General features: G+C 38.8%; 1 protein-coding gene across 6 annotated transcripts in view; it reads left to right on the top strand.

Annotated features, from left to right (window-relative positions):
* The window catches only part of Anks1b (ankyrin repeat and sterile alpha motif domain containing 1B), a 1085844-nt gene that overhangs the window by 141299 nt on the left and 929893 nt on the right, over nucleotides 1-14652 (top strand). For all 6 annotated transcript variants that reach the window (XM_085843084.1, XM_085843086.1, XM_085843085.1 and 3 more), the window contains exon 2: nucleotides 13745-13825. In XM_085843084.1, the coding sequence (XP_085699210.1) occupies nucleotides 13745-13825 (81 nt within the window). The remainder of the gene's footprint in view (nucleotides 1-13744; nucleotides 13826-14652) is intronic.

The raw sequence follows: 14652 nt of genomic DNA on the forward strand, positions 1-14652 counted from the left end.
TTTAGTCCTAGTCACTGTGTGGTCCTGCCCATCACTGACACATTCTTGTTTGCCTGTGCTCCTGATCTGCTCTTCACACCCTGAACAAAAACTCCGGAGAAGAGGCAGCGTATGGCTTTGGACACAAAACTTCTGGAAGGAATCTGTATCCACGGAGATTGATTGGAATTTCAGTACTGAGGAGAGACTGGAATCTTGCCTGTTCAGAGGCTAATTGTCTCATCTCCAGCTAGTTTTAACCTTCCAGCACAACCTTTCCTTCTTCCACTCTGTATTGGAACTGACATCTCATAACAATAGATTAAAAACCTCTTTAGAATATATTGACTTAAGGGAGCACTAGCTCCCACCAATCCAAAAGCTAAGAATGCCATCAGACAGCACCTTAAGCCTATAGAGTAGGTAACCCCTCATCTCATGCCCACCAGTGCAGTTTAAACTTGTCTTGATTTTCATAAATCATCAGAGAGTCGTCACTCTCTGTCCTGTAAGCCTATGCAAACTTCTTAAAACAGTTTCCATGTTGGAATATGGAATTTGGGGTAACCCAAATCTGTGTGCTCAGGCCTTGGTCACTTCCAAATAAACTTTCTTTCTTTCTTTTTTTTAATATATTTTATTACGTATTTTCCTCAATTACATTTCCAATGCTATCCCAAAAGTCCCCCATACCCTCCCCCCTCTCCCCCATTTCCCTACCCACCCATTCCCATTTTTTTTTTTTTTTTTTTTTTGGCCCTGGCGTTCCCCTGTACTGAGGCATATAAAGTTTGTGTGTCCAATGGGCCTCTCTTTCCAGTGATGGCCGACTAGGCTATCTTTTGATACATATGCAGCTAGAGTCAAGAGCTCCGGGGTACATCATCCTGAGTGAGGTAACACAATTACAAAGGAACTCACACAATATGTACTCACTGATAAGTGGATATTAGCCCAAAACTTAGGATACCCAAGATATATAATACAATCTGCTAAGCACATGAAACTCAAGAAGAATGAAGACCAAACTGGGGTCACTGTAACCCTTCTTAGAATTGGGAACAAAACATCCATGGAAGGAGTTACAGAAACAAAGATTGGAGCTGTGACGAAAGGATGGACCATCTAGAGACTGCCATACCCAGGTATCCATCCCATAATCAGCTTCCAAACGCTGACACCATTGCATACACTAGCAAGATTTTGCTGAAAGGACCCAGATATAGCTGTCTCTTGTGAGACTATGCCGGGGCCTAGCAAACACAGAAGTGGATGCTCACAGTCAGCTAGTGGATGGATCACAGGGCTCCCAATGGAGGAGCTGGAGAAAGTACCCAAGGAGCTAAAGGGACCTGCAACCCTATAGGTGGTACAACATTATGAACTAACCGAATAAACTTTCCAATTGCTGTAAGATGAGAGCTGTGGTTTTTCAACTGAAATTCTAGTTTCTTAGGCTCCATTGTCCACTATAGCAAGAGTGCAAAAACGTCTTTCTCTTTAGCATTTCTTCATCCCCGTCATGAGACTTACATACAGTAATGGAAATAATATTATGACTTGTCAAGGCCTAAGTGATATGGACAAAAATCACATAAATATCAGTGCTTGTAATTATTTTACTTATAGACAAGAAAGAATAAAATGAGTTAAGTATTAAACTAAAAGAACTATGGAAAGAAAAAAAAACCATAATAGTTGGCTCATTTTGAAACCTTTCAGTTTAGAATAGAAAATAAATTAAGAAGTAAATACTCAAATGAATAAAGATCACGCCTCACATATATTTGGTAAAAATAAAGCAAGCCAAATCTCTGAATAGGTCAGTAAAATAGACTCACATAGACTAACAAAGATATAGAGCATCAGACATTACAATAGAGATAGAACTGTAAGTGTAGAAAATAGCGATTATTGTAAAAATATATACAATTGTAACATAGATTAGGAAAACTGAAGTGGCCAATTCCTAGGACAGTGTAAATTATTTATATAGGAAAATGTTGTCTGGTAAGGCAGGTAGAATCAGCATTTAATGTTAGCAGTTTGAATGTATGCTTTTATGCCTTGCGCTAATCTGCCTTTTCATCCTTTACTGGGGGTTCTTAGTGTTCTAAGAGCCATTGATGAGCTGCTGATGAAACACTGTCAGGAGTACCGCTCCATTCATTAACAGGACAGAATCATCCCTTTCTTACTTTATATACTCAAGCCAGTGCAGTTAAATAAGAAAAACCAACGGAATGAGTATTATAAGGAAAGGGGGGTAGTTGTTATAGCCAGAAAACCCAAGAGAAACTCCTCTGGGACATCCTCAGATTGTTATGTAGATTTCTAGCTGTAAAGAGTAGAAATACAGCTTGTTCCCTTTACTCTGTGGTATAAATTGAATAAAGATGTAACCCTTCAACCTCGTAGTGTGTCTCGATTCACATGCAAGCCTTCCCTCACCAACACACTTCTGAGTTCTCAGTATCTCTTTCATAATTGACTATACTCTCCTAGCTGATGTCCTTGCTTCTTCTTTATCTTTCTTCTCCATTTTGCTTTTTTGTTGTTGAGATATCGGGCTCCTATTTGCTAGACTCGTCTCTGATATATTTATATACTCATGTGTTGGTACTGAGAGTAAGGACCACAGGGCAACCAATTTCGCCTTTGTTGTCTCTTCCCCCTAATCTGACTGCTGCACCGTCCGTGACAGGGACAAGGAGAACAGTGACCGTGCATAGTAGGTATCCAATAATGGGTTTTTGAGTGAATGAATTTAAAAAAATTTAATCAGCAGCAGTAATTAAGGGATATGAAAAATAAGTTGTCTATAATAGCAATAAACAACTAAACTTATTGGGCTCAGGGTGGTGGTGCATGCCTTGGGAAGATAAGGGCAGTTTTGAGTAATGTAGCAAGACTCTGCAACCAACCAACCAACCAAATGTCAGTTCTTTGCAATTTAAATGACCAGGCAATGTTGAGAATATGGCTCCGTGGTAGACCACTTGCTTAGCATCCTTAAGACCTTGGTTCCAAATACCACAAGAAGAAGGAATAAACCAGCTAGCCAGCCAATTAACCATGCAACCAATGGACACACTCAATACAGCAGTGGTCCTCAACCTGTGAGTGAGAACTCCTTTGGGATCAAGACCCATTCACAGGGACCTCATGCAGCCAGACTTTGGCTACTTAGTGGGTTCTTTAATTTTCCACCCTTCTCTAACCTCTTCTTCCACCCCTTTAACTCCTTAACTCTAGATAGGAAAGAGAAAAACGGAGACCACTTCCTGCTGATTATGAGTATCGAGTTCCTTGGGTTAAGTTTCATCTTCACCATCAGAATATCTAATTTCTTCTTGTTGTTTCTTTTTTGCACATGACTACTTAACAAACAGATCAACAGCAACTGACCAACAAGCAATAACCTCCAATCACAGCAACAACAACAACAACAACAACAACAACAACAACTCCGCCTCTCAAGATCCTCCCATTTACATACCTTTTGGAAAGTCCGCAGAATTCCCAGTGTCACGCAAACTATCTGCAGCTGGCAAAATCACAGCCCTGCGAGAGCATGAGGCGAATCATAGTCAGCTGCTGTGGACAATTTGAAGCAGCCCCATATCCCACACCTAAGACTAACACAGATTCCCATATTATGTCTGTGGTTTTCAAAGAAACCAAAAATTTTCAGTACAGTCACATAACAGATAGCCTGCATATCAGGTATTTAAATTACAATTCTTATCAGAAGCAAAATTATAGTTGTGAAATAATTTTATGGTTGGGGGTCACCACAACATGAGGAACTGTGATAAAGTGTTGCAGCGTTAGGAAGGATGAGAACCACTGTAGTAAGACATTAGGCAATGAAAGAAGACTGCTGTTGCTTTGAAGCCCTGCTTCACTTAGTGTGGGGCAATGCAACCCAGACCAAGTCATTTCATGTTTCTGAACCTTGTTTATGTAATTCATAAAGTGGAATAAAGCTGGGCGTGGTGGCGCACGCCTTTAATCCCAGCACTCGGGAGGCAGAGGCAGGTGGATTTCTGAGTTCGAGGCCAGCCTGGTCTACAAAGTGAGTGCCAGGACAGCCAGGGCTACACAGAGAAACCCTGTCTCGAAAAAAAAAAAGTGGAATAATTATAGTTCATTTGCAGCTTTCTTGTGAAGAGTTAATATTTTTAAAAGAATATATTGGATTATAACATGCACTAGTATTAAGTATATAAATATGTTCAAGAAAATTTAAAGTTATTTTAAAGACTCAACCCATGATGTAAGGAAAGAAGGAGGAAGTTAGTCCATTAAATCACACTGAGCAAGAGCTAACTTCTACAGAGTAGTCATTAAGAGGTAAGTTTACAATCTAAATGTTTTTTTTTTTTTTACGATGCTTTCCTTTGTTGTGGTGTCAAGGTGAGAAACTATGTAGATTTGATTCCGTAAATATCTATGGTAAGGCAAGTGACAGGGTGAATTCAGCTGAGCTGATGGAAATAGTTAGAACATAGAAACAGTCAATAACTATTCATTTTGTAAAAAAAATAAAATAGCTCCTTCAAGTCCTGAAACGTAATGAAATATTGGAAAACACAATGGAAAAATGAGGCACTCACATAAGAAATACAGTTGGCTTTAAAGCATAGAATGTCTCAATTATTTCATAATAATAGAAAGATACTTTAAGACAGTGAAGCTGGAGTGGTCTCTGGGAACAGACATCTTGGTCCTGAATCTGGCGGTCAGTGCTAACTACACGTGTGATCCTGGAAAAGATATGCTTTACTTTCTCATTAAAAAACTCAGAATTATAGTGCTGCCTGTGCCCTGAACTACCTGCTGCCCCACCCGACCTGCCTTTGGGGTTGCCGGTAAGGTGGTGTGGAATCAGGTGAGAAATGCCGCAGCAAGCTCATCTGAAAGCTGCTGCAAGCTCCTTTAATACTCTCACCCGTGTCCCATTGGTCTCAAGAAAGCATCTCTTCTAAACAGCAGTTCCCGATTGGCTGGCATTGTCTGTGTCAGCAATCCTTGGTCTCTCAGGCAGTCCTCAATTAGGTCCTCCTGTAGAAGGTGACTTTGCAGCCGTAGGCCCTTGCATTACATTTATGTAGAGGCTGCTGTGCCTCCTACATGATAGAAGTTAAAGACTGATGGCTGTATGAGTACTTCACATGCTTTATAACATGCAGAACGTCCCCCACCATCCATGTGTTGTTCATGTTCTTTTCCTCTTGCTGCCTAAGTTTCCTGAATATTTAGATGTGTCTGAGCATCTTGTGTTTTAAGGTTGTTATTATATATACCTCTATTAGTTTCCCGTTGCTGATGTAATAAATTATCACATTTAGTGGTTTAAGCCTTCCGAGTCTATTGTGTTATAGTCACAGAGGTTAACAGATATCAGTGGGCTAAAAACCACAGAGTCAGAAGGGTTATGTTATCTTTGAGAGGCTCTAGGGAAATATATTTTCTTTCCCTTCCCAGATTCTATAACAGTGGTTCTCAACCATCCCAATGCTGTGACACTTTGGGACACTTCGTCATGTTGTGATGACCCCCACAACTATAAAAGTATTTCATTGCTACTGCATAACTGTAATTTTCCTACTTATGACTCCTAATGTAAATATCTGATATGCAGGATATCTGGTATGTGACCCCTATGGTGGTGGTGATCCATGGGTTGAGAACTGCAGGTCAAGAGGCTGGTCACATTCCTGGGTGCTTTGTCTTTTGTTTTTACCACCCAGTGACCAGTGAGGTCTCTCTTGCTGTAGTCTCTATGGCTCTATGTCTCCTGTCACCCTTTCTATTTAAGGACATCTCTGATTGCGTTGGATGCCTCTGGATAAGCCCGGTTAAAGTCAGATGATCAGCAGTTTAATTCTGACACTGGCCTTAATTCTTCTTTGCTGTGTGACATGTCATCTTCATCGACTCTGAGGATTAGAATGTGGATGTGTGAAACATCATTATTGTGCATTTGACAGTACCTCTGACTTACTATCTAGAAAGTGAACACAAGGGTAGAAGGAACAATCGCCATTGAATCCATGGTGTGTGATCATGGCAGGTTAATCTCTCCTGTCTGTCAGTTTGTTTTCAAGCATCCTGTCAACTTTGGAGGGCAGGGGTTGCAGGCTGGGAGCATTGTTTTATATTTTTACCACCAGTGACAAAGTTGAAAGCAAGTTATCATGTCTAGTCTGGTTTTCATGAGGGCTCTGTCTAATCCTCGGACTGGTTACAGATGTTCACATTCTGAAATGTTCTCTGTGGAACCTTATTTTATATAGTGAAGAACAAGCATGGATGTTGTGATTGTTACTTGAGCCGGTTTCTGCTCACAGCCAACCTATTATGTACTTTGCTATGGGTCTACAATGAAAAAGCCAATGTACATATTATTCATTTAAAATGTTTGGTAATATAATTTTCCCATTATGCTCCCTATAGTGTTAGCTTTTGTGTAATTGTGTTTACAGTCTAAAATATGACTGTACGCCAGAGCAGTTGTCATATCTTCTTAAAAAGAGATATAAAAACACCTTAAGAAATTGGGACTCAGTCAAATAGATATTTTATTTTTTTAAAAATCCAATATTTTAAGTCACTTTTGGCAAAAATTTCATGTCTGCTGTATCAGTCTAATTCTGTACACAGAGCTTCTTGAGTCACTTCTGTTTGCTTCCTCTTTATGCCTGAGAACACTTATGTGACCCAAAGTATATAGAATAGGTGTACAAATTACACACTTACTGATATCACATTGTAAGGAAATTTATCTGAATATAATTATTCACATATATATGTAATCTCTACATATAATTTTATTATTTATCAAGATCTAAAGCAAATTTCATACTAATGGGAAGGATGTGGTTTTATTTTATGTAAAGGATTAAAACTAGGCTCATTATTTGGTGCTGTATACTATGAACCTCTTCAGTGTTTTTGGAGTCGATTGATATTTTGATTTTCTAATCATCAGTGTGTTGTTGCCACCTCACAGAAATGCATAGTGCAGAATGTGAGTACGTTTAGGGCCATTTCAGAAATACTTGGAAATTCTCTCCTAGTTCCAAGTGAAAATGAATTAATGAATTTTTAAAATGAAATTAGCCAGCTACCTAAATTCCAAAAATCAAACATTTCAACACAATACAGTTCAGATATTTGCTAATCCAGTGCATGTGTGCTGAGGAATGAACGTAGGGAAATTCATAAGTTTTTGTTTTCTGTAAGTAAACCATCCTGTGTCTATCATAGCAGAAAGCTTCGTATGTTCAGTTAAAACACCACATCTCAGAGCATGAGTCTGAACCAAAGTATTTCAGACAGCACTTGCTGTCATGTATGGCCTGAGAACACACATTGTTATGTGTGGCATGAGAACACCAGTTGTCATGTGTGATATGAGAGTATGCATTGTTATGTGTGGCTTGAGAGCATGTGTTGTCATGTGTGGTGTGAGGGCATATGTTGTCATGTGTGGTGTGTGGTGTGAGGGCATGTGTTATCATGTATGGTGTGAGAGCACATGTTGTCATGTGTGGTATGAGGGCATGTGTTGTCATGTGTGGTGTGTGGCATGAGGGCATGTGTTATCATGTGTGGTGTGAGAGCACATGTTGTCATGTGTGATATGAGGGCATGTGTTGTCATGTGTGGCTTGAGAGCATGTGTTGTCATGTGTGGCTTGAGAGTGTGTTGGTTTTGAATTAATATTTGGTTGCTGCACATTCAGAAACCTTTTACATTGCATTTTCCCCATCTGCCTTTATTCAGTTGTGTGCTCCCATATGAAGTTATGCCCTATCATTTAAGAAGCTGTGTTATACCGATCATAGTGGCATATGCCTTTAATCCCAGTACTCAGGAGGCAGAGGCAGGGAAATCTATGTGAGTTTGAGGCTGGCCTGGTCCACATGGTGTGTTCCAGTACAGACTGTACTGGAACTACATAGTTAGTTCCAGTACATAGTGAGCTACATAGTGAGAGCTACATAGTGAGACCTGATCAACAAAAACAAAAACAAATAAGAAGAGAAAATAATAATAATAATAATAGAGCCTATAAAATGTATGTAAGTATCAAATATATCTGTATAAAATATACTGTAAAAAGGAATTTATTAGATTGTCTTATCCTATAAGGGCTGGACTGTTCAACAGTGGCTTTCTGTAGGCTGGAGGAGCAGACAATCTGATAGCTTTTCAGTCCAAGAAAATGAATGACTCAGTAGTTTCAATCTAATCCTGGAATTCTGGAAGTTTGCTAGAGAGGTACTGGTATCGAGTCCACATCAGCAAGCTCGAGAAGCTGGAGTCTGACAGCAGTGGAGGATGTATCAGCAGCAATAGTGTTAGAGACACCCGCTCAAGAAGAAGTAAGGAGGTGTGCACGTCCTCCTTTCCCTTGGGATTTCTACTTCTGGGTTGCCCATTTTGAGGGTGGCTCTTACTCCCTTAGGTTAATCCTGTCTGGAAATGCTGTCACAGAGGGTGATGGCATGTCTCCTATTGGCTGTTGGAAGAAAATCACATCAGTGTAACCTTTGATTTTTCTTTCCCTCTGGCCCCAATAATAACATTGAACTGCCCTGCATTATATAATATGAAAGTCTCTGTCCACATTAGGCTATCAATCACTTGAAATAGTCAGAGAGCTTATAGGGCTCTCTCTACTAGTGGCCTATTTCCCCAGCTCCAGAGAGTTCCAGAAAAAGCTGACACACTCTTATGTTGTTCAGAATGGATTTTCTCCACAGATCTGTGAAGACAATAGCAATGATCAATTTGCAGGGATAGCTATTTCTTACATCTCATTGGCTACACATGTATATATTGGCCCCCAAACCTCAGGATTACATTTAAGGATTATCCTCTTCAACATGTAAAAACCAAAGAAATGGTTCCATGTGTGCCCTGACCATTTGAAAGTTCAGCAGAAAGCCCATTTCATAGGAACCTGGTTACATTGTTACATGGACTACAACCAAGGGAATGGGGTCTTTGGGAAAGTTTTGATCTCATTATAGGAAAGCACTGATTTTTGGGTAAAGAATGCTGACAGGAAGACTTTAAAATATTTGCAAGTGCTATTTTAGTCTCTATTAGAATAAGATAAAGAATCTGGGTTTTAGAAAAACACATATGTAATAAGATTCCCAATCCTTTTCCGCACATCTGCTAAAGGCACTTATTATGACTGAGTAGAGGAGGGGTACATTTTTAAAAAGTTGGAATGAATGGGCTATTGACTCAAGGCGTGAGCTTTCCAAAATCAAGGTTTCCTTTTTAAGTTTTCAGTTTGAGGTTTTGGGCCTGGATTATTTATAGCATTCAAATGTGTAGAGATGCTCTGAGGCTATGTGGATGCGTGCCTACAGGCTCTGTCAATAGGTGCAGCTGAATTTAGCTTCCTGGCACATATGCTAAATTTCTATTCTGAATCTCCTTCTTTGTAAAAATATGTTGCCAATAATAATTCTCCTTAGAAGAAGAGACATTCATTAGAAAAATTTCAGGTTTCTTTTACAACTAATATTTTTGTTGATAATATGGAAGTGGGATGCAAGAGGTAAATGGAATATATATGACCTGCGCCTTATGTTAGCAACACATATCAATGCCCTTTCCCACTAAATATTTTTAAGATTTTAATAACATTCAAAAAATTAAAAAAATATTGGTTTATTTATAGTATCTTATCATTTGTTTTTCCTCCGTTGTGAGAGTGTTCTGAACAACATAGGGTTCTTAGCTTGTCTGAAATCAGATATTCCCCAAAGGCATCACAGCCCTTGAAGTCCCTACTAAGAGAGGTATCTCACCACCTGCATGTCATTCACGGTAGGGACCTCAGCCATGTGCCAAGCTAACTCCTTTCCACATGGTTATCATCTTTCAGAGATTTTCTCTTGGCTATAAGAATTTGAATCTCCTCCTTCAGCTTTTTCAATTTGCCATTATGTACACAATAGTTCAGAATATTTCTTTCATTCTTTTCTTATTATAGTCAACTGTTCTCATATACATAAAAATACATACACAAATAAATCTTTTAAAAAGGAGGACTAGAGAGATGGCTCAGCAGTTAGGATTACTCCCTGTTCTTCCAGAGGGCCTAAGTTCAATTTCCAACAATCGCATGGTAGCTCACAACTATCTATATTGGGATTTGATTCCCTCTTCTGGCCTGCGGGAGTGAGTGCATGCAGACAGAGCACTTATATACATAAAAACACATGAATAAATAAATTATAAAATTAACTGTCAACACAGTTTCCTTTCTGGTCACTTTCCAAAACCCATTAGAGAAGCTGTCACCTTGAAATGCTGACCTTGTTATGCCAGAAGTGTCAAGTTGACTGCAGAACTAATTCCAAGTTTCTTGGAATGTTACAAGTCGCCTCATAATCTGAAGCAAACCTACCATGATGGTTATTCTCTGTTGCCAGCCTGACCAGATTTAGCGTCATCTCACAGACAGACCTATGGTGTGTCTATGAGTGTATTTTCAGAGAGAATTGGCTGAGGAGGGAAGATTCACGTTGATGTGGTGGCAGCAACCCACGTGGTAGGGTCCTGACCTGGTTAAAAATGGGAAAAAAAAATCAAACATTGACATTACCATTCCCATTTTCTAATCTGTTGAGATGTAAGCAAGTTCCTGCTGCCCCAGCTCCAGACTCCTCCTGTGGCTATGCCTTCTTCACCATGATGGGCTGTCTCCCAATACAAACCATTTCTCTTTTAATGTCTGCATGTTAGATGTTTGATCTTCCCGTGTCTGGCTGTTTCACTTAGGGTGCTGTTCTCTGTGCTCATCCTATGCTGTAGCAAGCGTCAAGGTCTTTCTTCCTCTGTTCAGGATATTTCTTCCTCTACATTAACTATATGTGTGTGCCACACTTGGTTTGGTCATCTGTTGGTTGATGGGCATTTAGGCTGCTTGACTATCTCAGCTCTTGGTGGATAATGTTCCCAGTGCACACAGGAGTGTGGTTATCTTTATTGCCATGATGTTAATATTTTGGTACATGCTCAGAAGTGTGATTGCTGGGCCATATGAAGTTCTATTTTTAATTTATTTTAAAACCTCCACAGTGTTTTTCATGGTGACTATATCATTTTACATTCTAGCTAGAAGTATATAGACAATTTCTATTCCACAAACCCTTACAAACACTTTTGTTTTTGTTGTTGTTGTTTTTAGAAACAGCTATGAAAAGAATGAGAATAGTCTTACTAATGCTTGTATTCATATTTCGTACTGTTTTTGATTAGTGAAATTTATTACTGATGAAATTTAATAATGAAGTTGTATGCTTTATCATATACCCGTTGTCTATTTTATATTCCTTTGGAGAATGTGTATTCAAGATTTATGCTTATTTTACATGGCTTATATTTTTTTTTTTGCTAATGTGTTATATGATTTATAATTTCTTTTACTGATGCGTGTGTACATGTGTGTGTGCGCTCAGGCATGTGCGTGTGCCATGTGTGGTGCAGGTGTCATTAAAGGGCAGAACAGGGCAGCTGTGGAGACAGACTTAGATTACATGGGTGCTGCGAATGAAACTCATGGCCTTTTAAGAGTTGAGTGTGAGACTTTAATGACAGAACTCTAGCTCTGTTTTTCTGTTTCTTAAAAATGGAAGCCAAGGTTACCAGTTTGAGCCTTTCTTCTTGTCTAAATCAGTGCTTTGGCAACTCAAGTTCTTTAGGCATGCTTTAGTTGTGTATGGATAGTTTTAGAATATAAGGTTGAAGTCAGTTTAGTAAGTAAAGCTTAGTGTGTTGTGTTTTAAGCTTAAATTACTCTGCATTTTCCTTTTTATCATCTTCTTTGACTTTGATGTTACGTCATTGCTAACACTAGGGGTCTCCAGATACTTTTGTGTGAAAGACTTCTAATTTAATTTCACTCTAGTCAGAGAATATATCTTTCTTGATTTGAATACTTTCATATAAAGTAGGACTGTTTTATGTTCCATAATTTACTGTGTTTTGATAATATTCTGAGTTTCTTTGCAAAAAACTTTTATTATTCTGTTATTATGGCATAAAGGGTTACATAAATTCCAGTTAGGTCAAGTTAGTTGATAATATTATTTAGTTTTATACTGATTTTATTTTTATTTCATCAACTGGGAGATGTTTTAATCTATTTTCAGACATAGGTATATATATTTTTTGCAGTTGAGCTAGGTTTTATTTAATGTATTATGAAGATCTGTTGTTCTATGCATTAAAAACTACCTAAGATTATTCTGTACTCTTGTCAAGTTGTTCCCTTAATGGTTATGAAATGGCCCCTACTGTGTTTTGTTTATGTGTGTTGCAACCTCATTTGGTTCAGGTCTGCTTTCTCTATTACGAAGATCATTGAGGTTTCTTAGCTCTCTCTCCTGTTTCTGTGTTTTATAGAGGATCAAAACCTAGGACCTTGCATATGCTAGGCAAGTCTGTACTTAGCTGTACAAGCAGCTTAGTAATCCAGGGTTTTTTATTAAATTAATTTATTAGTTAAATTAATAAAATTAATCATTTAATTAAATTTAATTTATTTAGTTAAATTTAGGGTATATTTTATTAAATCTCACTTTCCATCTATCTATCTCTCTGTATGTATGTATGTATGTATGTATGTATATATGTATATAATATGTACATAGGTATATAATATATGTGTGCACACATGTGTGTATATATGTATATATATGTATGTGTATGTACTCACTTATGCATATCTATTCATGTGTGTATTTTCCTATGTGTATGAATGTGTACCATATCTATTGTCTACATTAGACCCTTTTTTCTCCTTTTGAGACAGGACCTTAGATGTAGCCCTGACTGTCCTGGAACTCCTGTATAGACCATGCTGGTCTCCAAATTTCAGAGATCTGCCTACCTCAGCCTCTCGCGTGCTAGGATTAAAGGCGCAAGCCAGCATCCCCAGTCAGACTGTGCTTTATAAGGGAAGATTGTTGATTATGATTTTGTGTTTTCATTGCTTATCTTAATGTGTGACCTAGAGTTAATGCATTATAAATTATTCATGAATATGAATTTGTCATTAGCTAGTATCTTTTCTAATTTCACTGTCAGCATGAACGTTAGATAAAGTCACTCTGTCTTGATCTTAGACAAGTGCCTTTCAGTGCTTTATTGTCTCCAAAGGCTAAAAGTAATTTCTTTAATTGCAGTGATCAAGTATAAAATGAGTCCTTTACATAGTTACATGTTAGCTCCAGAATATATTGTATCGTAAAGTCAGTGGTAAGGGCATAACTGTTAGGATCGACTGGTGGTTTTATATACACTTTCTTGGCAGTGATAGACAAGAAGAGTTTAAGTCTTCGCATCATGTGAACGTGTGTCGTCGTGCACACAAATCTCTTCTGGGCAGGGTTAGTGCATTAATAGAGTTGAGGCAAATGCCACAGGTCCTTAGTTTTTAATACCTAGTACTTGAGTAAGTTAGAGGGAAAGTTTGGACCCAAACTCAGTGCATGGCAGTGCACATATATCCAGTAATATATTTTCTGAAGATGCTTGCTGTTTAATTTCTCTACATCAAATAAATGAAGTTATTCTTTGGGGTATAGATGAAGGATGCCATTAATTTCATACAGAACTACAGTGTTTGTATGCCACACGCAGCCTGCTGCCTGACTACTGTGGTTCTTGCTCCCGAAAGCGTGACTCCGTAACTGATAACTCTGCGCTTGTGTTTTGTTCGCAGCATCTGGCGAGGTCCCAATGTGAACTGCACAGACAGTTCGGGTTACACCGCTTTACACCACGCAGCCTTAAATGGACATAAGTAAGTGCCACTTATCCAGACTGGATGTTTTACAGATTTGGTTACATGTGATGACATTAACTGTATCTGTTGATTCTTTTCTCATCTCTCCAGCCTTCTGGTCGTAGGCAATTTAGCGAGGAGGCACCGGATGATACTGATAAATTCAGCTTGGTAGGAGTATCATTGAGCATGAGTGTGTTCAGAGTGTCAGTTCAAAGGAGGAGTAAACAGTATCGCACAGGAGTGATGGAAGCAGGAACCAGGCTAATCCTGTGTAGTTTTAGGGAAAGAACAGCATAAACCACCACTGCTTACCTTCTCATGACCTTTGCCTATGCCAGCTCGACACAGGAGGGGACTCTTGCCACTATCCTGTCACTAGAGGACATGGGTACTTATGTGATGTTTTCTGTCATATAGAATCACCTTTCTCAGCTCTAACCTGTTTGATCTTATGGGATTAACGTTTTAATTAATATGCTAGTTTATGCAGTGGGGCATGAGAGACCATATAACTACAACCAGCACTTCCTGTCTGTATTTCGGCTAGGTAAGCTAAGGTTTAGCGCGAAGATGTGATGCATTTTCTTGGTGTCACAGATGTTCTGTCTTTTGCTACATAAGAGAGATGTGCCCTTTTCTGTCTCCCCCACTCCCTTTCGGTTTTTCCTTTGCAGGAATGATGCAAGTGTGTTCCCCGGCTTGGCTCTTTTTATTTCACTTTAGTATTTTGAGTGGGATGTGGTCTTCAGATCATGCTTGTATCCCAGCATTTGGGAAGCACAGGCTGGATTAGGAGTTCAAGTTCATCCTTGCCTACTTTGTGAGTTCAAGGGCAGCCTGAG

Source organism: Mus caroli, unplaced genomic scaffold (assembly GCF_978045245.1).
Source record: "Mus caroli unplaced genomic scaffold, Mus_caroli_1 scaffold_9, whole genome shotgun sequence".
NCBI lineage: Eukaryota > Metazoa > Chordata > Mammalia > Rodentia > Muridae > Mus > Mus caroli.